The 23,934-nt window shown below is 46.7% G+C and overlaps 2 protein-coding genes across 3 annotated transcripts; one reads left to right on the forward strand and one right to left on the reverse strand.

Annotated features, from left to right (window-relative positions):
• The first annotated feature begins 5,895 nt into the window (after positions 1-5,895).
• On the forward strand, positions 5,896-15,550 carry LOC127293185 (probable serine/threonine protein kinase IREH1). 2 transcript variants are annotated; one of them, XM_051322756.2, is made up of 18 exons: positions 5,896-6,629; positions 7,618-7,685; positions 7,795-7,980; positions 8,117-9,454; positions 9,929-10,101; positions 10,271-10,505; positions 11,101-11,193; positions 11,267-11,407; positions 11,482-11,574; positions 12,076-12,286; positions 12,377-12,462; positions 12,924-13,012; positions 14,017-14,068; positions 14,168-14,224; positions 14,318-14,491; positions 14,639-14,716; positions 14,937-15,101; positions 15,183-15,550. In XM_051322756.2, the coding sequence occupies exons 1-17, from the start codon at positions 6,023-6,025 to the stop codon at positions 15,018-15,020; spliced, it is 3,765 nt and encodes a 1,254-aa protein (XP_051178716.1). In that variant the 5' UTR covers positions 5,896-6,022; the 3' UTR covers positions 15,021-15,101; positions 15,183-15,550. The 2 variants fall into 2 exon arrangements, with proteins under 2 accessions (XP_051178716.1, XP_051178717.1); XM_051322757.2 differs by lacking the exons at positions 12,924-13,012; positions 14,017-14,068; positions 14,168-14,224; ... (2 more) ...; positions 14,937-15,101; positions 15,183-15,550 and having other exon boundaries at positions 5,914-6,629; positions 12,083-12,286.
• Positions 15,551-18,563: 3,013 nt separating this feature from the next.
• Positions 18,564-22,245, reverse strand: LOC127293186 (uncharacterized). The gene is made up of 5 exons (XM_051322759.2): positions 22,023-22,245; positions 21,787-21,827; positions 19,105-19,164; positions 18,956-19,012; positions 18,564-18,852 (listed from the first exon to the last, which is right to left on the reverse strand). The coding sequence occupies exons 1-5, from the start codon at positions 22,144-22,146 to the stop codon at positions 18,778-18,780; spliced, it is 357 nt and encodes a 118-aa protein (XP_051178719.1). The 5' UTR covers positions 22,147-22,245; the 3' UTR covers positions 18,564-18,777.
• Between the last annotated feature and the right edge of the window lie 1,689 nt (positions 22,246-23,934).

Consider the following 23,934-nt stretch of genomic DNA (forward strand, 5'->3'; position numbering starts at 1 on the left):
GTGAAGAATCCTCCGGGAGATGATTCCCCTCTCCGGCAGGGTGCCGGAGGCGATCTCCTGAATCCCCCGAGATGGGATTGGCGGCGGCGGCGTCTCTGGAAGGTTTTCCGTATCGTGGCTCTCGGTACTGGGGGTTTCGCGACGAAGACTATATGTAGGCGGAAGGGCAGGTCAGGAGGCGTCACGGGGGCCCCACACGCTAGGGCCGCGCGGGCCCCCCCTGGGCCGCGCCGCCCTAGTGTGGCGGCACCCCGTGGCCCCACTTCATCTCTCCTTCGGTCTTCTGGAAGCTTCGTGGCAAAATAGGCCCCTGGGCGTTGATTTCGTCCAATTCCGAGAATATTTCCTTACTAGGATTTCTGAAACCAAAAACAGCAAAAAAGAATCGGCTCTTCGGCATCTCGTTAATAGGTTAGTGCCGGAAAATGCATAAATATGACATAAAATATGCATAAAACATGTATATATCATCAATAATGTGGCATGGAACATAAGAAATTATCGATACGTCGGAGATGTATCACACACCACAAAGATTCCTATCTCCCACGTCAACTGCACGCCAGCAAGCATTTTCTGGCGCCGTTGTCACTGTTTGTTTACTGTTCCACTGCATGTTTACTCGCTGCCATATTTTATTCAGATTGTTATTACCACTCATATACATCCATACTACTTGTATTTCACTATCTCTTCGCCGAACTAGTGCACCTATACATCTGACAAGTGTATTAGGTGTGTTGGGGACACAAGAGACTTCTTGCATTGTGATCGCAGGGTTGCTTGAGAGGGATATCTTTGACCTCTTTCTCCCTGAGTTCGATAAATCTTGGGTGATCCACTTAAGGGAAAACTTGCTGCTGTTCTACAAACCTCTGCTCTTGGAGGCCCAACACTGTCTACAGGAAAAGAAGCGTGAGTAGACATCAAGCTATTTTCTGGCGCCGTTGCCGGGGAACTGAAGGAACAAGACTCTACCTCCCTCGTCAACCACGCGCCAGTTATAGACAGTCACTTCACCCCCCGGCAACGGCGCCAGAAAATAGTCTTGATGACCCACAAGTATAGGGGGTGTATCGTAGTGTTTTCGATAAGTAAGAATGCCGATCCCAACGAGGAGCAGAAGGTGTTGACAAGCAGTTTCGATGAAGGATTCACTGTAAATGCTCACAAACAAGTATTCAGGGGGTTTTGATGTAGCTGATGAATAAAGTACGAGTAAGTAAAGTGCGAGAGAAATAATTGCAGCGAGTGGCCCAATCCTTTTTAGCACAAAGGACAAGCCGGTTTGTTTACTTATAATGACCAAACGTTCTTGAGGACACACGGGAATTTAGTCTTGTGCTTTCACTTCATATAGCTGATTAATCTTCATTGTTTTGGTAAGTGTTGTGTGGGTGAACCTATGCTAATGCACCGCCCTTCCTAGGACTAATACATACTTGTGATTATACCCCTTGCAAGCATCCGCAACTACAAGAAAGTAATTAAGATAAATCTAACCACAACCTTAAACTCTGAGATCCTGCTATCCCTCCTTCATCGATATACCAACGGGGGTTTAGGTTTCTGTCACTCCGGCAACCCCGCAATTGGCAAATGAATACAAGATGTATTCCCCTAGGCCCATAAAGGTGAAGTATCATGTAGTCTACGTTCACATGACACCACTAGAAGAATAACACCACAACTTAAATATCATAACATTGAATATTACTCAACCATAATTCACTACTAACATTTAGACTTCACCCATGTCCTCAAGAACTAAACGAACTACTCACGAGACATCATATGGAACATGATCAGAGGTGATATGATGATGAATAACAATCTGAATATAAAACCTTGGTTCAATGGTTTCACTCAATAGCATCAATAACAAGTAGAAATCAATACCGGGAGAGTTTCCCCTATCAAACAATCAAGATCCAACCCTAATTGTTACAGCGGTGACGAGGTGCAGCGGTGGAGACGGCGGTGATGATGATGGAGATGATGGTGATGATGATGGAGATGATGTCCAGCTCGATGACGATGACGTCGATTTCCCCCTCTGGGAGGGAATTCCCCTGACAGATTTCAGCCTGCCAGAGAGCTCTTTTCTCTCTGGTGTTTTCCGCCCCGCAGAGGCGGCTGTGACTCTTCGCGACTATCCCCTGGAGCTTAGGTTTTCGGGACGAAGAAGTACGCGAAGGAGAGGAGGCCAGAGGGGGCTGTGGGCCCCCTCCCCACATGGCGGCCCTCCTCGGCTCCTCCTTCTGGCTCTCTTCGTCTTCTGGAAAAATAGGATTTTTCATATAAATTCCGTCAATTGTTGATCTTCCGAAATATTGCATTCTGACGGCGCTTTTTTCAGCAGAATCCTGACTCCGGTGCGTGATCCTCCAATAATCATGAAACATGCAAAATAGATGAAATAACATAAGTATCACCTCTAAATATGAAATATATCAATGAATAACAGCAAATTATGATATAAAATAGTGATGCAAAATGGACGTATTAATGCTAACCCGAAGGTGGACTTTTTAGGCATAGATGCATGCTGGATAGCGGTCTATGTTCTTTGTCGTAATGCCCTAAGTAAATCTCATATTAGTCATCATGATATGTATGTGCATTGTTATGCCCTCTCTATTTGTCAATTGCCCAACTGTAATTTGTTCACCCAACATGCTATTTCTTATTGGAGAGACACCACTAGTGAACTGTGGACCCCGGTCCATTCTTTTACATCTAAATACAATCTACTGCAATCATTGTTCTCTGCTGTTCTTTGCAAACAAACATCATTCTACACACCATACGTTTAATCCTTTGTTTACATCAAGCCGGTGAGATTGACAACCTCACTGTTAAGTTGGGGCAAAGTATTTTGATTGTGTTGTGCAGGTTCCACGTTGGCGCCGGAATCCCTGGTGTTGCGCCGCACTACACTCCTCCACCAACAACCTTCACGTGGCCTTCATCTCCTACTGGTTCGATAACCTTGGTTTCTTTCTGAGGGAAAACTTACTGCTGTGCGCATCACACCTTCCTCTTGGGGTTCCCAACGGACGTGTGCTTCACGCGCCATCAACGACGCATCCGTGGAGGAGTTCCAGTCAGACGAAGTCGCGTCTTCGTCTTCGTCGTTGTCCTGGGTGAATGGATGCCGATGCGCTGCCTGCACCCGCGCCCTTACCCGGGCCCTGGCCTTCTTCCTTGCCGCCGCCTTCTCGTCCGTCGCTTCCTGCGCCTCCAGCCGGGCGAACTTGGCGTCGGAGTCCTCCTCCTCGCCGTCGCTGCAAACGGCACCTCCGTCCTCCTCCTCCTCCTCCTGACCGTCGCTGGCACATGCGCCTCCATCCTCGTTGTCCTCCCTCGGCGTGGAGCCAGGGTCGCTGGGCGTCGCAGGCGTTTCCCACCAATGCCGAAATCCCGGCGACTTGTCCTCGCTCTCCGAGTCCGACGGCCCGGTGTAGTCGCTCATGGCGCCTGGCTTGCCGGTGTTGGAGAAGAAGAAAAAGAAGCAGATGGTTCAACGTGAATTACAGCAGGCGCAGGGGTTATATTCTGCGGGATTAATGGCGGCGCGTATAATGAAGCGGCCTGCGGTTGTTCTTCCGCGGCGGTTCGGCGCTCCATTTCGGTGGTTGGCGGGTTGATCGGGCGCCACTCCGGTGGTTGACATCGGCGCGTTTGCTGTGCGTTAATTCGAGGACGATCGAGCCAGGGTCGCTGCCAGGCGGACTCGTGGGGGAAGCGAGCGGACGCTCGGCGCGACTGCACAGCATCCGCGGAGACGCAAACGTGCCGTATATTTCCGCCGCATTTGCGTCGCTACGGACACCTCAAACACGATACGTCGCCCCGCTAAAGCAGAGTGTAGACGTATTTCCGGTCCGTGTAGACGCCATGACCCAAACGGATGGTGTATTTCGTCCGTTTGGGTCATCCTGCGGACACGCGGATATCGCGTGGGCGTTCACGGAGGTACGCCTCAAATTTTATTCCCCAACGCACAGCCATGACCCAAATCCGACGAGGCAAGAGGAGACGCGCATCGGCGTGGTGAGGCGCGGCCGACGTCGTGGCGGCGTCGCGGGTGGCCTCGGAGACGAAGCCGGCGGGGCTGGGACCGAGCGCGCGTGCGAACGCTGCTGTCCAGGCTGCTGGACACCCACATCGGCTCGTCCACCTGCGCCACCTTGACCAGCTCCTCCATGGCCGCCGGCTCGAGCTCCAGCAGCATGCCACCGGTTTCTGCGCCGCCTGACTCCGCGAGCGCCTCGCCGGCCTCGAGGCATCTGACGTCGCCCTCGCCGGACTGCCGCGGGCGCGGCCCTGTTCGCCGCCGCGGGCGCAGCCCCATCGCCGCGCGCTGCCGCCCGTCTCCGCGGGCGCCGTGTTCGCGGCCGCCTCCTTGCAGTCCCGTTCTTGCCCTCCAACATGCGTCGTAGGCACCGGGCACGAGGCGGGCGGAGCGGCGCCCTAGCCATGGCGCGGGCGTCCTGGGCAGAGCGGCGCGCGACGAGGTAGCACGGGGCGGCGCGAGGGGCGCGGGGCGTAGCGAGGCACGGGGCGGCGTCATGGCCGACGACACTCGTTTCTACTCCGGCGACTTCCAGCATGACCGAAAAAAAGGAGGCGACGGCGGCAGGGGTCTCCAGGCGAGGGTGGCGCCGGAGCTCAGCTAGGTGAGCTCCAATCCGGCGAGTAGCGTTGAAGGTTTTCATGGGGGAAAAGCAAACAGAGGAAGACCGAGGAGAGAGAAGGCTGGACCATGTGGTTGCATTTTGTGTCTCTGTCACATGGGCCCGGACGCGGACATAGGCGGATACAATGGACGCCCGTTCGTCCGGCTCGCCCTAAAATTCTCCCAAATTTGCGCCAGTTTTGAGTCAAGTCGAACACTGCACCTGTCCATTTTTATGTTAGGTTGTCCGCTGCAAGCAGGCCTGTCCTGGAAGACCCGACGGATGATTTTTTTGCATCTGGATCTCCCTTTGGAGATGCCCTTAGGATGTGTTCGGTTCCAGAATGGCAAGGAACGGGATGGAACCGTCCCGTGCCTAGCTCCCATCCTGGCGTTCGGTTCCAGAATTCTGAGGAATGGGATGGAACCAACTCGTTCCCCGAAAGAGCATATTCCCGGAATATGCCGTCCCAATCCGTCCGGCCGAATCGGCCGGACCGCGCGGAACGAGCTCAATCAGCTGGCTAATCGTTTTCTCTCCTCCAGCGCGGAACGAGCGGCGGCCAGCCTAGCACGGCGGCCAGCCAGGGAGCGCGGCGGCGGGGCCAGCAAGCGCGGTGGCCAGCCTAGCACGGCGGCCAGCCCAGTGAGCGCGGCGGCGGGGCCGGCTAGCGCGGCGGCCCAGGAGCGCGGCGGCGGGAGCCGGCCAGGAGGCGGCGGCCGACCAAGACGGCGGCGGTGGCCGAGAGCGGCGGCCGGGGAGCGCGGCGGCGGGGCCAGCCAGCGCGGCGGCCAGGGAGCGCGACAGCGGGGCCAGCCAGGGAGGCGGCGGCCAGCCAGCACGGCGGCGGCGGCCATCCTAGCGTGCAGGCGACACGGATGGAGGTCCTGCTCTCCCATCGTATTAGGTAGTATTAGGCATAATTTAGGTTAATTAAAATTTTAGATTAAATTAGGGTCTAATTAATAGAGTATTTAGACTAATTAGGTTCCTTGCCATTCCAGTGCAACCGAACGCAAGTATGAAATGGAATGGAACGGAGTGGAGTGGAATAGAATGAAATGGTTCCACTTCATCCTAAAACCGAACACATCCTTAGTCTGGCTGGTCAAACTTGAATGGGGTCACAGTTGCTGGGGCGTCACGCGAGGCCAGGCAGAAGCAGCGTTGAGGGCCCGGCGGACGGGGAGGCGACCCGGGCGCGTGCGTCGCCCACCCCCTCTCCCTCTCCCTACATTTCCTCACCAGTGTCCCCACTAGCACGCTCTCTCCTTCTCCCTTGCTCCGCTCACTGTCCCCCACCACCTGTTCGACGGAACTCCTCCTCCCCCGCGGCGGCCATGGTCTTCAAGGGCCGCTTCTTCTCCTCCCGCCACAAGTCCTCCGACTCCTCCTCCAGCCCCGACGGCAGCAACAGCCCCCGCACGCCCACCTCCGCGCCGGCCGCCTCCGCCGCCTCGCCGGCCTCCTCCTCCGCCTCCTCCAGATCCGACAAGAAGAAGCCCAAATCCGAGACCCCCCGGAAGCGCGACAAGCTCTTCGCCTCCCCCGCCGTCCCCGTCCCCTCGCCCAGGTCCGCCGCCTCCTCCAGCCCCTCCGCCGCCGATGCCAGGAAGGCCTCCGCCGCGGCCCTCAGGGACGCGGCCGGGGCCTCCTCCGCCGCCGCCCTCTCCCCGATCCTCGCCTCCTCGCTCGGCCTCAACAAGATCAAGACGAGATCCGGCCCGCTGCCGCACGAGGGCCAGCGGATGGCCGCCGCGCTCGGGAGCAGTAACCTCGCGCGGGGACACTCCCAGGCGGGCACCACCTCCGCTGCCAAGGACGTCAGGAAGGGCATGAGCTCATGGGCTGATTCAACTACTGGTAGTAAGCTGGGCAAGGGAAAGGCGGCCGAGCAGCCACCGCGCAGTGCGGCAGCGACCGGCGTCGAACCTGCCGCTGCAAAAGGTAGTACCACTCCTGCTCCTGCATGTCTGTCTACTCTGTTTGGAAGTTCTGCTGCTTATGGCTTTGCTGCATGAGGTCCTGTAAGCTGTGTACTTCCTGATTGCTGGAAGCTAGGGCTTAGTAGAACTATGTAGTGGTCAGCTCTCACATAGGCCGTCTAAGATTTGGCTATTCATGCTCCCTCAGTTACTTGCTACCTTGTCGGCTTCCGGAGCAACAACACACACTCTATAGTTTCACCTTAGACGGGTTTACTTGCCGGGTCAACGGGAGTGCATAATTCATCCAGACACCTTGTGCTGATGAAACAAAAGCTATAAATGTTCGCCACGTCCAAGAGGATGCTACTTATTGCTTACCTGATTTAGTGCTTGAACATAAGGCAATCCCAACGAAAGATAAGTGAACCGTGCACCCCTTCTAGTATTATATCCTGGCAAATTCATTGTATGTTAGCTTGGGAGGAGTTATTTTCTGACACGTGGTTGGCGTTACTCATGGTGTCACTTCTTTGGCACTTGTCAATGCTTACAGAGCTGTAGCAGTCAATTCGCTTGTGCTTCATGTAGTTCACAACATTAAAGCGTTTCGAGTATGCATCGTACTGAGTGATGCTGTGAAGAACTGAAGATGCATATTGTATTGCTATAGCTGTCTTGCTGTAATCCTATAATAATGCACGTTTCAGCTGACTGCACACATCTCGTATGAAAATGCATTATGTCTAGGCTTGTATGCAACACATTCTACTTTACTGCATTTGTGTGCCCATAGCGCAATATCTAACAATCGCTGGATCTCTCTATTCCATCTAGAACCAACAAGTGTTAACTTGATATCATGTTTGTGTGTTCTGGTGACTTTCTTTTGGGGTGGTTTGTTCTCTTCAATAGATGTGTTTACATTCTGACCTGGTGCTTTCTTCTGGTTCCCTTTTCTCTTAAGAAACATACCTGATACATTGGCATCTAACGTATCTTATACGCAGCCAAGTCTAATTCATTTCGGAACCATTCGGGAGATTTGAGGACTCCGCCCCAAATACCAGCGGCTGTGGTAATGATGTACTTGCATGTGATATACACACGTTACTTATAAGTAAACGGTGATTAGACCATCTTTCGCTCTTTTGCTTACACCTATGCATCTACATCTTAATTGACAGAGCGCATATGATACCTGTGAAACACCAAAGGAATCTGAGTCTCCGCGCTTTAAGGCCATTATGCAGGCCACCAGTGCACCAAGGAAGAGAAACCCTTCAGATATAAAAAGTTTCTCACATGAGTTGAACTCCAAAGGGGTCCGACCATTCCCATTCTTGAAACCTCGAGGTGTATACAACTTGAAGGTGATCTCCATTATTGTTTTGTGTGAGATTAATAATCAATGATGTATCTACATTTCGCATTTCCATTTAAGTTTTGCTTGAGCTATTTTTTTTATCTACCCAATAACTACAATCTTGTCTTTTGTTGTCTATGCAGGAGGTATTAAAAGTTATTCAGATGAGATTTGAGAAGGCAAAGGAAGAGGTAAATACAGATCTGGCAGTATTTGCAGGCGACTTGGTTAGTGTAATGGAAAAGTACGCAGACTCTCATCCTGAATGGAAAGAAACCTTTGAGGATTTGTTAATACTTGCACGCAGCTGCTCTGTAATGACACCAGGGGAACTTTGGCTACAATGTGAGGGTATAGTGCAAGACTTGGATGATCAACGTCAGGAGCTCCCAATGGGTGTGCTAAAGAAGCTTTACACTCGGATGCTTTTTATCCTTACTAGATGTACAAGGCTGCTCCAGTTTCACAAAGAGAGTGGATTTGCCGAGGACGAAGTTGCCATGGATCAGCGAGATAAGATTATACAATCTGCTGATAACAAGATTTTAGCGCAATCAGGTCCACATGAGACAACAGCCAGAGGCAGCAAAAGCGATGCAAGAAAATCATACAGTCAAGAGCAGCATAATCTGAAATGGAGGAGAAGCCAGGAGATAAAACCTGTTAAAATTCTTATGCCCCTTGACACTGATATTAAGAAAGAGGTTGATTCTCCAACCAGAGAACGGATGTCTTCCTGGAAACCTTTTCCATCACCTGCTCCAAAGCCCCCCAAAGAACCCGCCTCTATTAAAGAGGAGTCACCTACTAAGAAAACAGATACACTCGCTACGGTTATTAGTGGCGTTGAATTAGTCAGCCCAGTAGAATCTATATCACATCAACCGCTTCCTCCCAAGCATCAGCACAAGACTTCATGGGGACACTGGTCTGACCAGCCAAATATTTCCGAAGAGGGTTCAATAATGTGTCGCATATGTGAAGAATATGTCCCTACTCATTACGTAGAAAATCATTCAGCAGTCTGTGCAATTGCTGACAGGTGTGACCAAAAAGGTGTAAGTGTGGATGAACGTTTAGTAAGAGTTGCAGAAACACTTGAAAAGTTGGTCGAATCTTATTCACAGAAAGATCTTATCAATGCTGTCAGCAGCCCAGATGCTGCAAAAGTTCCAAATCTGAGCATAAATGAAGAGTCTGATGGTCCCTCTCCAAAACTGTCTGATTGTTCTAGAAGAGGTTCCGCTGATATGCTTGACTATCTCCAAGACGCTGATAACACTATTTCGTTGGATGACATAAAAAATCTTCCTTCAATGACATGTAAGACTCGCTTTGGGCCGAAATCTGATCATGGAATGGCTACATCATCGGCGGGAAGTATGACTCCTAGATCCCCACTAACGACTCCAAGATCAAATCATATAGATATGCTTTTAGCTGGTAGAAGTGCAATTAATGAGAGTGATGATCTTACACAGGTAAAGCTATGCATACAATTTAAGATTATTACACATTTATCTCTCTTTTTGCATTAGTAGCTGAGTATACTGCTAGAAAGTTGTCAGCTAGGAAATTACCTGACTGGAAAAGGTAGCTAGTGTCTTTGTTTATATGGGTGTGATGTGCAAAGCTGCTAACCATGATATGTACGTAGTACTGATGTTTGTTGTTCTACTCTTTTGTTGTTTATGTGCTATTATGCCAGCATAATACATTTATGCAAGTTCTGAATATTAACTGTTGAAAATCAATGAGGACATAAATAAAGAAGGATTCCTGGATTTTCTTGATAGTAGGTGAAAGGGTTATTGTTCTTGAGGACATAAATATGACACCAAGCTAATTCTATATTTCTATGTAACAAGTGCTAACCATTTCATACTAGAAATATCCTTAGCTTCTCGTCTGTCAATTTTTCAAGTTGCTAACATAATTCCTTTCAATATGTGCAGATTTCTGAACTTGCTGATATTGCACGATGTATTGCAAATACTCCTCTAGATGAAGAAAGTGCATTATCCCAATTGGTTACGTGCATAGAAGATCTACAAGAAATTGTCAATCGTAGGAAGCATGAAGCCCTCACAGTGCAGACATTTGGCACTCGTATAGAAAAACTCCATCGGTGAGTGCATAGATTCACTGCTGTTTTTTACAATCCACATTATTGCTAAATAACATCATTTAAGATAGTTCTTTAAGCCACTTCACTTTTGCTGTTTTTGAATAGTATTGTTATTTTCCTTTTTTCACTCTTTATTTGATTTTCCTTCCTGTTTTTATAAATCCTTCAGGGAAAAGTACCTGCAGCTTTGTGACTCAGTTGACATGGACAAGGTTGACTCGTCGAGTACCATAATGGATGAAGAAGACGATGTGGTCCGTAGCTTAAGAGCAAGTCCTGTTCATCCAGTCAAGGACCGTACTTCAATCGATGACTTTGAAATCATAAAACCTATCAGCCGTGGAGCATTTGGACGTGTTTTCTTGGCCAAGAAAAGAACTACAGGAGACCTCTTTGCTATAAAGGTATTTTTTTGAATACTCATGCCATGTGTCAGTATGTGTTTTTTATGAATATGCCAAAATGACATGGTCAAATAATTGGACTGAAAAACATTAGTGAGCCTACAAGAATGTCCTAACAGAACGAAGTTCACATGGGACTTCAGTTTTCAGGGAATTGAAATCAGAGAGTAGGGACTTATTCATTTTCCCCTTGTTATTTGCTCTAAGTCAAGAAAAAGAAAAGGTGTAGTATAGAGTGTTAGTTCTCGCCTGTCAGTCTGTTTTAGTTTCACTTTTCAAGCTGGACTACCATCTTTGTACCTATTCATGTTTGGTATCTTCTATTTGTTAGCACGTAAAGTAAAAAGGATTATATTAATTTTGTTACATGATCACATTCCATCAGACTGTACATGTATCGTGATTTGCATGCTGACACCATAAACAGCAATACCATGGGATTGATTTTACCACTAAACGTTTCTCAGCTTATATTCATGTGGATGTATGTATAGTAACAAATATTGAACTTCCTCTGGTACGACTTTCTTCCGTTCATGGCATGGAGTACTCTTATATTGACAATGATGTCCTGCATTGCCTTGCTTTTAAGCAGGTGCTTAGGAAGGCAGATATGATTCGAAAAAATGCTGTCGAGAGTATATTGGCTGAACGTGATATATTGATCACGGTCAGGAATCCTTTTGTGGTAAGTGAACTTACACAATTATGACTATTAACTTGGATATGACTTGATTCTAAAGTGGTTATGCTTTTGAAAGGTCCGTTTCTTCTATTCATTTACCTCTCGGGAAAATTTGTATCTGGTCATGGAGTATCTAAATGGAGGGGATCTGTACTCATTGCTGAGAAATTTAGGGTGCTTGGATGAAGATGTTGCTCGTGTGTATCTTGCAGAAGTTGTAAGTTCATTTACCAGTTTGTCTCTGTACACTCATTTTCTCCCCTGCTGATTTATATTAAAAAAATCCTGCAGGTGCTAGCTTTGGAATATTTGCACTCCATGCAAATTGTTCATAGAGATCTGAAACCTGATAACCTATTGATAGCTCATGATGGGCATGTAAAGGTATGCATGCAGATGGCTCTTAACCTTTCTGTCCAAATATCGTATGTTCCACATTAGGTAGGTGATAGAATACCATTCTTGTTTTCCAAATGTGGCTCTTTTTTTCTTTTGTCTGGTTACTGGTTTTCTTCACTACGTTCGAGCAAAAGTAGATTTGTAACGGAGATAAATAACCAGCCAACCTACATACTATTGAGTATAATGAACATTGAGTTCATGGTACATGACATATCATATCTTCTTTGGAGATCAAAGGCTTTGAGCTTTTTTTTCTTGAAGAAAAGCATAAGTGCAGCACGAGGAAAATAGAAGCTTATTTTAAATGCATTGGATTGATTGTGAGCTACCATATATATAATAAATTAACATGTTTGCTACACAAGTTTGTTTCTGAATACCCATATCATTTTATGAACAGGGGAAATAGAACTTTCGTTATTGGGATACCATGTTCATTTTATTTTAATATTTATTCTGCTTATTAATCTTGATTGCCTTCAGTTGACAGATTTTGGGTTGTCCAAGGTTGGTCTTATCAACAGCACAGATGATCTATCTGGCCCTGCTGTTAGTGGGGCTTCATTGTATGGAGACGATGAACCTCAGATGAATGAACTTGAGGAAATGGATCACCGAGCACGGAGACAAAAGCGCTCCGCGGTTGGAACCCCTGATTATTTAGCACCGGAAATCCTTTTGGGGACAGGACATGGTAAAATGATAAACAGTGTTGTCTTATAGGTTGCTGTATTTTCTGCTGATATTGATTATTACTTTGTTGCTGTGTGCATTATCTTCCCAGGTACTAGTGCAGATTGGTGGTCTGTAGGTGTAATTCTTTTTGAATTACTTGTTGGAATACCTCCATTCAATGCAGAGCACCCACAGGTACAATACTTCAAATTTTCCTAACAATTCCTTGGCATTTATCTGACAGCGAATGAAGTTATTTAATCATTTATTACTCTGCGCGCATAGAAAAATTTCAGTAACTCGAAAATGGGCCATTTGCTCCTGTTTTGAGTTGAAGTTGTATGTAGGTTAGTGCATACAAAGCTTCTGATTTAGTACCTAATTATGTGAATATTTTGTAGTATCTACTGTTCTATAAATCTTAACTGTATCTTTCCACATGTTCATAGCATCAGAGTATTAGTTTACACAGATGAGAAATCAGTCAGGACTTGCTAGAAATCAATTCTCTTTGTCCATATAGTAATGTTGGTTATTGATGATTTTTTTTCTTCTACGGACCAGAATGTGATACCTTTGCTAGAACTCAATGTTGGTTTCTGTTATCTGGACGTGTAGGTGTAACTTGACATTTTTGTTGTACTTGTTTTTTGTAGACGATTTTTGACAATATTCTTAATCGCAAAATACCTTGGCCACATGTCCCAGAGGAGATGAGTTTTGAAGCGAAAGATCTAATTGACAAGTAAGAAATGTTTCAAACCATTTGAGTACTTGATTACTCATGCCTTGCATGATTTTATATTATTGCTTCTTGTTGTTAAAATGTTAATTAGGGACTTATGCTATGCCATATGTCCATGTTTGGGCTGCATTCGTTTTGATTACTCCCTCCGTTTTTGTTTACTTCGTGTTATGGGCTTAGTCAGAGCCAAACTTTGTCATGTTTGACAAAAACTATAGGAAAAACTATCATCAACCATAGTACCAAACGCATATAATATGAAAATATAGTTTATGAACTATTCCAATGCTATAGATTTTACATTGTAGATGTTGATATTTTTTCCTAAATATTTAGTCAAACTTAACTTAGAACGCAAATTAATTGTGAACGGAGGGAGTATTATCGCAAGCATGGAAATCCCTAGACAACAATCAAAGCCTGAAATTAATAATCCAGTAGTTCATTAATATATTGTAGGGGGTAAGATATGACCTCAGTTATATCAACTGTTAGATCAAACTAGACACACGTACTTAGATATGACCTCAGTTATATCAACTGTTAGATCAAACTAGACACAAGTTGCTTCAGATCTAGTTTATTGCTTAGAATTTATAATTGTTAGTTGTATTACACAACTTCCATTTTCAGGTCAAACTAGACACACGTACTTTCATATTCATCTCCCCACAAACTGATATAGTTGCTTGCTGCATAGCTTTGCAATTCCTATTACTCGTCTGAAACAACATAAAACGGGTTTTCTAGTTTTGCAGTTTCAGTGCATAAGATAATAGTAGCATGTTTCCTATATGCCATGTTTGTCCCTAGTGTTCTCACTCAGATATAGTCTGGAATCTTTTTACATTTGAACTTCAAGTATATGCATTCATACCATCAACGGTGCAGATTTCAGTTACAAGACTGCTTAGCTACTTAATGCTCAAATTCTAAATGTTTCATCTAGTTAATTGTGGACATTTAAAGTAAGAGTAGTGTGATCTTACAACAACTTCCTCCAGATTTTTGACAGAAGATCCTCATCAACGGTTAGGATCAGATGGTGCCTCTGAGGTATTTTTTATGGTGCTAGAATTTTTTTTATGGAACTTCCTTTCATTGCTACCTTATTCAAATATACATGATTGATGTTGCCAATCCTATTTCGTTTAGGTCAAACAACATCCATTCTTTAAGGACGTGAGCTGGGATACCATTGCTAGGCAGAAGGTGAGAGATAGGGTCAACGATTACTTATCTTCAGTCACGAACTGCATCTCTTTTGCATGGGCATACCAAGGATAACGGAAAAATCATTTGCAGGCTGCCTTTGTCCCCTCCTCAGATAGTGCATTTGATACCAGCTACTTCACCAGCCGGTACTCTTGGAATCCATCAGATGAAAACATATATGAAGCCTATGAGTGTGAGGATTCAAGTGATAATGGAAGCCTTAGTGGCAGCAGTAGTTGTGTGAGCAATCACCAAGATGACATGGTATGGATCCTTTTTGCCTAAGCTTTTTCAGTAGTTGTATGAAGCATAGGAAAACAAAACAAAAACTACATTTTCTTTGTGAGTCGTTCATCTACTTTATGTTCCTCGATTCCTTTGCTTAATTATTTTAAAATTTGTGCGAGTTAGGGGGATGACCATGGAGAGACCACTGAGTATGAATCTGGCCCAAATGTCAATTACTCTTTCAGCAACTTCTCGTTCAAGGTAAACTTACAGCTTTGCAGGTGTTAGCAAGACGTAGCTTGAATGATCTTAAATTAACGGTTCCCTCCTTGAAGTGCGAATGATAACCCGTTAGTTTCCACTATATCAGCCGTTGCTTTCATTCCCTTTTATCAATCCGTGAATATACGTCTGCACACTTAAATTATCAGCCCTGTCGTGCCTCTGTTATGCACATCATTCTAAATTCTTCTTGCTGCAGAATCTTTCACAACTTGCATCCATCAATTATGATTTGCTGACGAAAGGATTGAAGGATGAGACAACAATGAAATCTGATACGTAGCAGTCTGTTTATACCAAGGTCGATTTATTTGAAGTAACCAAACAGTTTATAAGGTGCTGGCGTGGTGTAGATTTTGTACATGTAAGTATACTGAGTCCTATGTCCAGTTAGACATCGCCCATACAATGTTGTTTGATCTAATTGTTACTATCGATTTTGCAGATGAAAGTGAGGCATGGGCTCCTCTTATTGAGGCTGTTCTTACATCTCATCCAGCGGAGTACAGTTTTGCGGTTACCTTGTTTTGAAACCATTGCCGTGTCATCATTGATGATAACATCCTTGACCATAAGTTGGCACGAGTCACCTAGGAGCGCTGTTTTTTTTCTTTCTTTTTCGCGTCTCATCATCAGCCGTGGGTGGCCAAGATTGGTCAAGGTTAACTGTATTCACAAGGTCTCAGAAATTGTCATAACTGTGGCAGATCATTGGGAATGTAGTAGGTTTCCCTGTACTCAGAACTGTTCACGATAACATCCACTGGGTATAAAAATCTGCTGAAATGCCAATGCTTCAAGTTTCTTGCTTCAGTGCCAGTTTTTGTTGAATTATGAATTGCGTTACTAAATTAAGCAGCTTGAGAATGTTGAAAAATACTGCAATTCAGGTTTGTTGTGACCACACGGGAGGATTAATATTCGTAAATCTGGCTAATACCTTAGGATGTTTGAAGCTTTGTAAGTCTTGAAAATTAGTTGAAAATTGTTTCTCCAACATCTCCTTCCACCTGGCGTTGCTCATTATATCCTTGGCAGCCTTGCCTGACTTGACCATGTTGAGGCACTTGTCAACTGCTGAATGTGCCGCTGCAACAACGGCCTTCTTGTTCTGGATAAGTCGCTGTAGGGACTGCTGAGGTTGAGGTGCTTTGACCCCTGCATTCCGCCGCCCACATAGATGTGCTTGACGAAAACATGGAGTTTGGATTGATGCAGCTAATGCTCCCAATTGCTGAAGTCGGGGGAGTAGGTAGGCCAGGGAGAACGGCGACGAGTTCCTCGAGAGTCCAGGGATAGGTGAGAACCTCCCTCTGGCTGTCATGCCTGGGCTAAACGGTGTAGGGCATCGACCCCTTCATCGTCTTCAATTTTGGTGGCCCGGCGAATAGTGAGTGTCGACAAGGACGAGATTAATGAAAGCCATGCGAAATGAATGTGAGGAGGGAAGAGAAGATAAGGTGAAATAGATTTCAGCTGTGCCATTGATATGGCTTTAATTGCTAGCGGATCTAAGGATAACAATTTTACCCATGGGTACCGTACACATGTGGGTAAGGTATGGATACATTTCTATACCTAATAATAAAGGAGCTAAGGTTTCTGCCAACATTTTCGTCCAAACATTTTTTTGGACACATTTACCCTCCCACCAAACCCCATACTACAACATTTGCCATATACCGGTTCGCTCTTTTTTTATCCAAGAATCCCACGCGTGGTCTCCGCCATGGCCGCCTTCACTTTGGATCACATCGCCGCCGATCATTGAGAACGGCTTCCGCGACCAGGCGCCTGTCTCGGACGTGGGCGAGCCACATGGACTCCAGAGGAGGTGGATTGACGGGTCAGGATTGGAAGGGACGGGGCCACGGGGGCGTCGACGAGGAGCGAGCCGAGGCGGAGGAGCGCGGAGGGAGGGAAGAGCACGGCGGCTCTGTGGCGGACGGCGGCCAAGGACGAGGTTGAGACGGGGTACGAGTACGACAGGGCTGCATCCCCTCTGCGTCCGCAACTCACTTTTGAAATTTCTCGATTCTATCTATCGATTTGGACTACACGCTGGAGTACCAAGCACCACTACGAGGGATTGGTTCCCGCTCTTGCTGCGGGAGCGCTCTTCGAAGGAGTTCCCGGGAGCGGCGCCGTGCTGCAGCAATCAGCACTACGGCATGTTGTTGGGTCAGCTTCATACTGTAGGGAACCAGTGCGGAGTCATCCATCTGATGTTGGAGTCCTCAAGAAGAACCGGTTTGCCAAGGCTGAGACTGCTGAGGTGCTGCATCTGCTCAATGTGCACCGGTAAACGATGCAGAGGCGTGCCGCTGAGCCCAACGAGATGGAGCCTTATGTCCAAGACCAGTGGGACATTATTGATCACGAAACTATGGTCTGGAGCTTTTAAATCGAGACCGGCAAGGTTTTTTTTGTTGATTGTCTAGCTTCCTTTGGTTGATCATTGGTGGAGCAAATATTGCACATGTGAGTGCTCTCTGTATGGAGCTTTTCATTCGAGACAGGTAAGGATTTTTTGTTGATTGCTTGGCTTCCTTTGGATGATCATTGGTGGAGCAAGTATTGCACATGTGAGTGCTGATAGATTTTTCTATTCTAATTCGTTGGAGATTTCCATTTTAGCTTAAATATAACTATGTTGATATATGCTTGCTTGGCAATTGAGCTGATGCATGTCTCTGGTCATGTTTTTTTTTACTGCAACTACAACGGCCAGCATGGAAACATGGGTCAGTTGTACAAAGTAGAATTACAAGAGGGGTGATGCACATTAGAACGATGCACTATGTTATCTATCTCAAATTGGAAATTTACTTTTAATCTCGGAGGCATAGGATCTCTTTTATCTAAAAGATAAATTTTAAAATATTTAAAAAATTCAAATAAAGGAGATATGTGCACTTGGGAGCCAAAACGCTGCATCCATCTAAAAGCAGTTTTTTATTGCACGGGTTACTTTCTCTTGAATTACAATTTGAGTTCATCACTGCTAATGCCGTCTCTGTAACAATACATCACTCGACTATGTTTGGTTGTTTCTTTGATAAAACAAAAATACTAATGCCCTGAAAAGTGAAACATGTTTTTTTTACATTTGGTTGAAATTATCTTTAGAGGATATTTCTTGCCTTTTTATGCTAACCTGACAATATTTTAGCAATGTGTCTTCTACATTTGATTAAAATTATCTTTATAGGATATTTCATACCATTTCATGCTGCCCTGACAATATTTTAGCAATGTGTCTTCTGCCGTTGCAACGCACGGGTAATTTTCCTAGTTTTATACCTATGGGTAGTATACCCTACCCGTGAAGTAATGGGTAGGGCACAAATATAGCCCCGTACCCGCATGTATAACCATATCCTACCTGTTTATTTTTATTTTTCCATGTAACACATCTATTTCTGTTGATTTATGAGTTAGAATCTAAGATTGTGATTTCGATATGTTGTTAATTGAGTTGAGATATTTCATCTTTTTAATAAAATTTGCTATCGATAAATGTAAAATTGCGAGTACCTTGTGTATAATTGGACCTACGGTACACAATGGGTACGGTATCCACCGGGTATGGGTATAGGTAATGTTTTATACCCGTGGGTACAGGTATGAGCAGAAGGAGCGTCCAGCGCTTCTTCCTCCTTCTCTTCCATGCTTCCGTGAACATGGGCATAGTATTGCTCCACTGTGCCCATTGCCATTCTTATAAGTGAACCTAAGCCGCGTTCGAGCCATAGCTGGACATCCCAATAGCCTATGAGGGGCGCTACTAGAGATTCTTTAACCATAACAATATGCATCCCAGGTATTTCCGGAAGACCCCATGCTATCTTCATAGGCACATTCAATAAAATACCGTCACTATATCCAAATCATGGATTAACATATCCCAGATAATAACATTCATAATTAAAATTAGAATACATGCGAAAGAACTGCAACTAGCTTGAACATCAATTCCCAGCTCGTGAGGAGAGTAGTTTCTTCTGACCGCATCCATAAACTGATAGGAAACCTGTTTCTTAGTTCTCATTGAATCTGTAGTTGCATTTCGGGCATTCATAGAAGGTAGTCGCCCCTTCATCCGCAGACCGTAGCTGTAGTTACACGTCCAGAAGGTTGGCAAAAGACTCAGAACTGGAAAGAGAGAAGCGGAACTAAAACAATCATCCGAATGCTGAAGGTTAGCAAATAACGAACCTGCCTCTGGTCGTATTCGAGTTTATTATGCTTGCACTTCGGGCATGTTCCGTCAATCTGAGACAGAACAAGATTTGTCAAGTGCTAAGGGTATCAAAGAGGCAGGTAATCCTATTAGGTTATATCTTGGGATAAACAGATTAACTTACCACAGTTTTTTGCACGACTACATCCACAAACGGTTGAGTCTTTAATTGTCTTCTCATATCCTGTGAGCAGCAAACAGTTCAAAATCAAACAAGCATTCCTCAAAAATAGAATATATTGCTTGGCACAAGAATCCGCACATGGGCAAAGGCAGCAGGATCTAAAACCAGCAGGTGCCTATAGAGCCCTCGACATTATTTGGAAACTACTGCCAATGCTTAGAGCATCTCCAACAGACGCGCTATATAGGCCGCGCGGCATAAAAACGACCGATATACCGCGGGCGGGAGGGAATGTGGCGCTCCAGCAGGCGCGGTAAACGGCGCGGCGCTGTAAAATTTTTAGGGCGCGCGACTTTTTGCACAATCCGGAGCGGCATATCTGGCGCGTCGGCTACAGCGCGCGGCAACGCTCGTCCAAGCGCGAAAAAGCCAACGGCTGGAAATTTCCTCCCCCCCGCGCCCGCGCCCTCATTTCCCCACCTACCGCCGGCGCGAAATCCAGCCGCCGCCGGTCGACTCCGCCGCCGCCCCCGCTTCTGCGCGCCGCCGCGTCGTAGATCCGCGTCGCCCGCACCTCCTCCTGGCAGCGGCGGACGCTCCGACGCACTGTGTCGCTCGCGCCGCCGCCAGCGACGAGTTGTAGTAGGCGCTCCTTCTCCGCCGGCCCCCTTCGCGGCGCCGTCGCGTTCTACTCCGCGCAGGCGTCGACATGTCGTCCTTGTCGTCCTCGAGCTTGCTAGCAACATGGCGCGCCCATGGTGCTCGCCCATTTGCTCGCAAGGTATGAACCTCCGCCGGCCGGCCTCTATTACTCGCCAATTAGCTACAATAGTTCATAGTGAAGTAATTTTATACATATGTTTGTAGAGTTCATCATATGATTCATCGGATGACGAGTTCGACCAAGAAGAAGAGGAGAACATATCGATACTATTAGCATACCGCGCCGTTAAGAGGCCAAAATTTGGTGGATCGGTGTTCGGTAGACAGAAGTTGTGGAGAGAAAGGATTGAAGGGCATGAGAAGTTGATGCGGTCGTATTTCAATGAGAATCCGATTTTCCCCGAAAGCTATTTTCGGCGGCGTTTCCGGATGAGTCTCAACTTGTTCAGGCACATTGCAACGGAGGTCACCAAATATGATCGCTTCTTTGAGCAAAGGAGGAATGCCGCCGGAGAACTTGGTCATAGCACATATCAAAAGGTGACCGCCGCCTTGCGTATGTTGGCATATGGTATACCGGCGGATCTTATTGATGATCATTTGGCCATGGTTGAGAGCACTTCTATCTTGTGTGTGAAGCGCTTTGTCGTTGCAATTGTCAATGTCTTTGGCTCCACATACTTGAGAGCCCCCAATGCTCAAGACACGACAAGGCTTTTGGAGATCAACGCCAACCGGGGGTTTCCCGGTATGCTTGGTTCCATTGATTGTATGCATTGGAGTTGGAAGAATTGTCCAGCGGCATGGCATGGACAATTCAAAGGCTACAAGAAGGATGCCACCATAGTACTTGAAGCGGTGGCCGACCAAGAGACTTGGATATGGCATGCTTTCTTTGGAATGCCCGGATCTTGCAATGACATCAATGTTCTTCAACGGTCACCACTAATGACAAGACTTGCAATGCGGGAAGGTCCATTGGTGGAGTTTGAAGCAAATGGCCACAAGTACAACTATGGCTACTTCCTCGCCGACGGCATATATCCAAGGTGGCAAACATTTGTGAAGCCAATTATTCAACCAAAAGGTAAGAAGCAAACCCAATTCCACAATGCACAAGCGGCGGCTAGGAAAGATGTAGAGAGAGCATTTGGGATTTTGCAAGCCCAATTTGCCATTGTTAGAGGACCGGCTAGATTTTGGGACCAAGAATGCCTTTGGTATATCATGACCGCGTGTGTAATCATGCACAACATGATTATAGAGGATGATCGCGGAAAAGATGTGGATCATACCCACTACGACTTGATGGGGGTTCCCGTGCAAGTGAGGAGGTCCGCACATAGGATTGCCCGATTCATTGCCTCATACCATGCCATTCGGTGCAACGACACACATGATGAGCTTCAAAAAGATCTCATGGAAGAATGGTGGAATTGGAATGGACAACAATAGTTGCATATTTGTTGTATTTGTTTGAAAACTATGTGTTGTATTGTCTCAAAACCATGTTGTATTGTTGTATGTTGGACGTGTTGTATTTGGTGTGAAGTATTGTTGTGAACAATGTATTGTATTTGGATGGTACAATTTATGTGAATTTTTATATATTGTTTGATCTTGTTGGATGCATACTTGTGTGTGTTTCTTGTTTGCGCCGCGCCCGCGCGCTGCAAAATGGCGCGTCCGGCGGAGGTGGTATTTTACCGCGCCAACGCGCGCTGCAAAATGGCGCGTCCGGCGGGGGAGAAATCGCTCCGGCGCGCGGCAACGGTTTACAGCGCGCAGAATCTGAGGTTTAGCGCGCCGCGATATAGCGCGCCTGCTGGAGATGCTCTTAGAACGATAAGTATAACAGTTGTACGATCTAGAGTACCGTACACATGCCGGGCTGGATAGTTCTTAAATGAGCTGCTATACAAGAATTCATTCGTGTAGGAATCATATGGTTTCACTAATGAAGCTAAATTCATGCAGTGGCCACAAGGCATAGGAAGAACACATGAGAGGGAAACATACCTCAGCGGTGATGGAGTACCGAGTCTCCTTGTCCTCAATATCTGCACAACAGGAGGGCCCGTCCAGCATTAGCCACGGAATTACCAAAATACATTGATGCTTCAGACCAAGAATCCATGGTTCGAACTCCGGAATCGGAGTTCCAAAACAGAACAAGCAAGCGGGCGTTGGAGGTTTCAGCACCAATCACGCCAAGAGCAGCAGGAGTAAACGAGGAAGCAGGGAAGAGGAAAGACCTTTGGCCAGGCGCTTGAAGCCGCAGAGAGGGCAGGATGCGTGGCGGATGTTGTCCAAGTCGAGCAGGGTGCCGCACACGCCGCAGAACAGGAAGTCGCGCGCCTTCCAGAAAGGGGTAGCCATCCGCGCTCGCGCCGCCCGCCGCCCGCCGCCGGCTTCACCGCGCCGTCGTGTGGGGAGAGAAAGAGAGGAGAGAGTATTTTCCTTCTGTGTTCTGTGGGCTGCGGGTTTAGGGTTTATAAGTGGACCAATTGGCCCGAGGATTGTCGCGCACGGGAACGCAGCCCGGCCCATTAGAATGCGTGTCCATCAGGCAAGGAAGAAGAAGGGGGATAAGGATTTGGGAAAATTAGTTCTATACCATTAAAAGATCCAGACTTTAGAAAAATACCACTCAAAGTTTTGTCTTTAGAAACATACCACCCAAAAGCTGCTCCGTTATAGCTTTGTAGCATCACCGTGAACTGGACGTCAACTAGAGTAGAAATATGAATCGATCAGAACATGCATAGGCACCGCCGCACCGGCAGTCTGCTGGCGCCATGCTCCTGCACAGATTGACGCTCTGGTCGTGAGAGATTATCTTTTCCAGGAGCTATCTCCATGCCTTTGAAAATTCCCATCCTACTTTTATGTGTTGATTCCTGCTCTAGCAACGACAAAATCGTCCTCAGATCGAATAACGGCCATCCGCCATCCTCCAAATTTGGCTGGCAATGTTCTGCTCTATTTCTCCTTCTAGGTATCTTGGAATCTCCTTGCAACAACCGTTCTACCCACCAAGTTTCGTGTGTTCCTTTGCCTTGAACGCGGGGAACGAGAATGGCGTTCGGTTCATGCAGCCGTCGGCACCCTGATCCTCCCGGTCGTGGTAGACCTCGCCAAGCCCCAACGCCTTGTCTAATACTCTAATCGCTTCACCTTGCTCGTCTTGGTCACCCTACCAAAGGAATTAAGCTGTAGCTCCCGAAATCGACTGATTGGGCATCGTCTTCCTCTGTTCCAGTAGGTCACCCGTCACCGCCGTGCCATCGAGCGCCGCCTAGTTCCTCCTATGGTTCCTCAGTGTAGAAGAGATATTGGAGATTGCACAACACCAATAGAGCCGGCTGCTCATATATATATAGGCGGACACATGTACAATTACAGGTACAACCCTGACAAAACATGCATGTGCAAGCACACCTGCTGCACAGCGTACTGGAGCTCCGGTCGCGTCAACGTCAAGTACTGGAGAGCACCGACCATGGAGCGGTAGAACGGCGCGTCGGACGCCAGCGTCCCATCACTGGAGAGCACCGACGATGGAGCGGTACTGGAGAGCACCAACGAGGACGCACGCCGCCGGGAGGGACGACAAGTTCGACGACAGGTGGAGGGAGATGCTCCTCTGCCTCGTACAAGCGCTCTGACAAGTTCCCGGTGAACTCTTGCTTCTGGCGCCGGAGGAGTATTCGGAGGAGGAGCGCCGCCGGGAGGTACGCCGCCAGGGAGGGAGCCGCCGGGCGTTCTCCATTCCGGCTGAGCAGTGTGCGTGTATGCGCGTGTTCTTTTCTTGAAGCTGGGTGAGTTCGTGTGTTCTGTTCTGGTTAAAATACATTTTTTCTACTCTAGTTGACGTCGAGTTCACGGGGATGGTACAAGCCTATAACAGAGCAGTCTTTGGATGGTATTTTTCTAAAGACAAAAGTTTGAGTGGTATTTTTCTAAAGTCTGGATCTTTTAATGGTATAGAACCAATTTTCCCTAAGGATTTTGTGCACGTAGGAGTCAGTGCTCCCTCCACTTTTGGATTTTTGAAAATTTCAAGTTCTCATATTTCTCTGCTTTCAAAAATTATAACATTAAATATGTAGATAGATGTGTATACGAGGATTGGAATCAAAAAAGTCTCGTCAAAAAATACGTTAT

This window comes from Lolium perenne, chromosome 4 (genome assembly GCF_019359855.2).
Source record: "Lolium perenne isolate Kyuss_39 chromosome 4, Kyuss_2.0, whole genome shotgun sequence".
NCBI classification, from domain to species: Eukaryota; Viridiplantae; Streptophyta; class Magnoliopsida; order Poales; family Poaceae; genus Lolium; species Lolium perenne.

Coding starts and splice junctions, on each gene's coding strand:
- LOC127293186 (XM_051322759.2), bottom strand. CDS start 22,146: ATGGCTACCCCTTTCTGGAAGGCGCGCGACTTCCTGTTCTGCGGCGTG. Junction 21,828..22,022: donor CTTCAAGCGCCTGGCCAAAG/GTCTTTCCTCTT, acceptor CCTGTTGTGCAG/ATATTGAGGACAAGGAGACT. Junction 18,853..18,955: donor TCGAATACGACCAGAGGCAG/GTTCGTTATTTG, acceptor GTGTAACTACAG/CTACGGTCTGCGGATGAAGG.
- LOC127293185 (XM_051322756.2), top strand. CDS start 6,023: ATGGTCTTCAAGGGCCGCTTCTTCTCCTCCCGCCACAAGTCCTCCGAC. Junction 9,455..9,928: donor AGAGTGATGATCTTACACAG/GTAAAGCTATGC, acceptor CAATATGTGCAG/ATTTCTGAACTTGCTGATAT. Junction 11,194..11,266: donor CGGTCAGGAATCCTTTTGTG/GTAAGTGAACTT, acceptor TGCTTTTGAAAG/GTCCGTTTCTTCTATTCATT.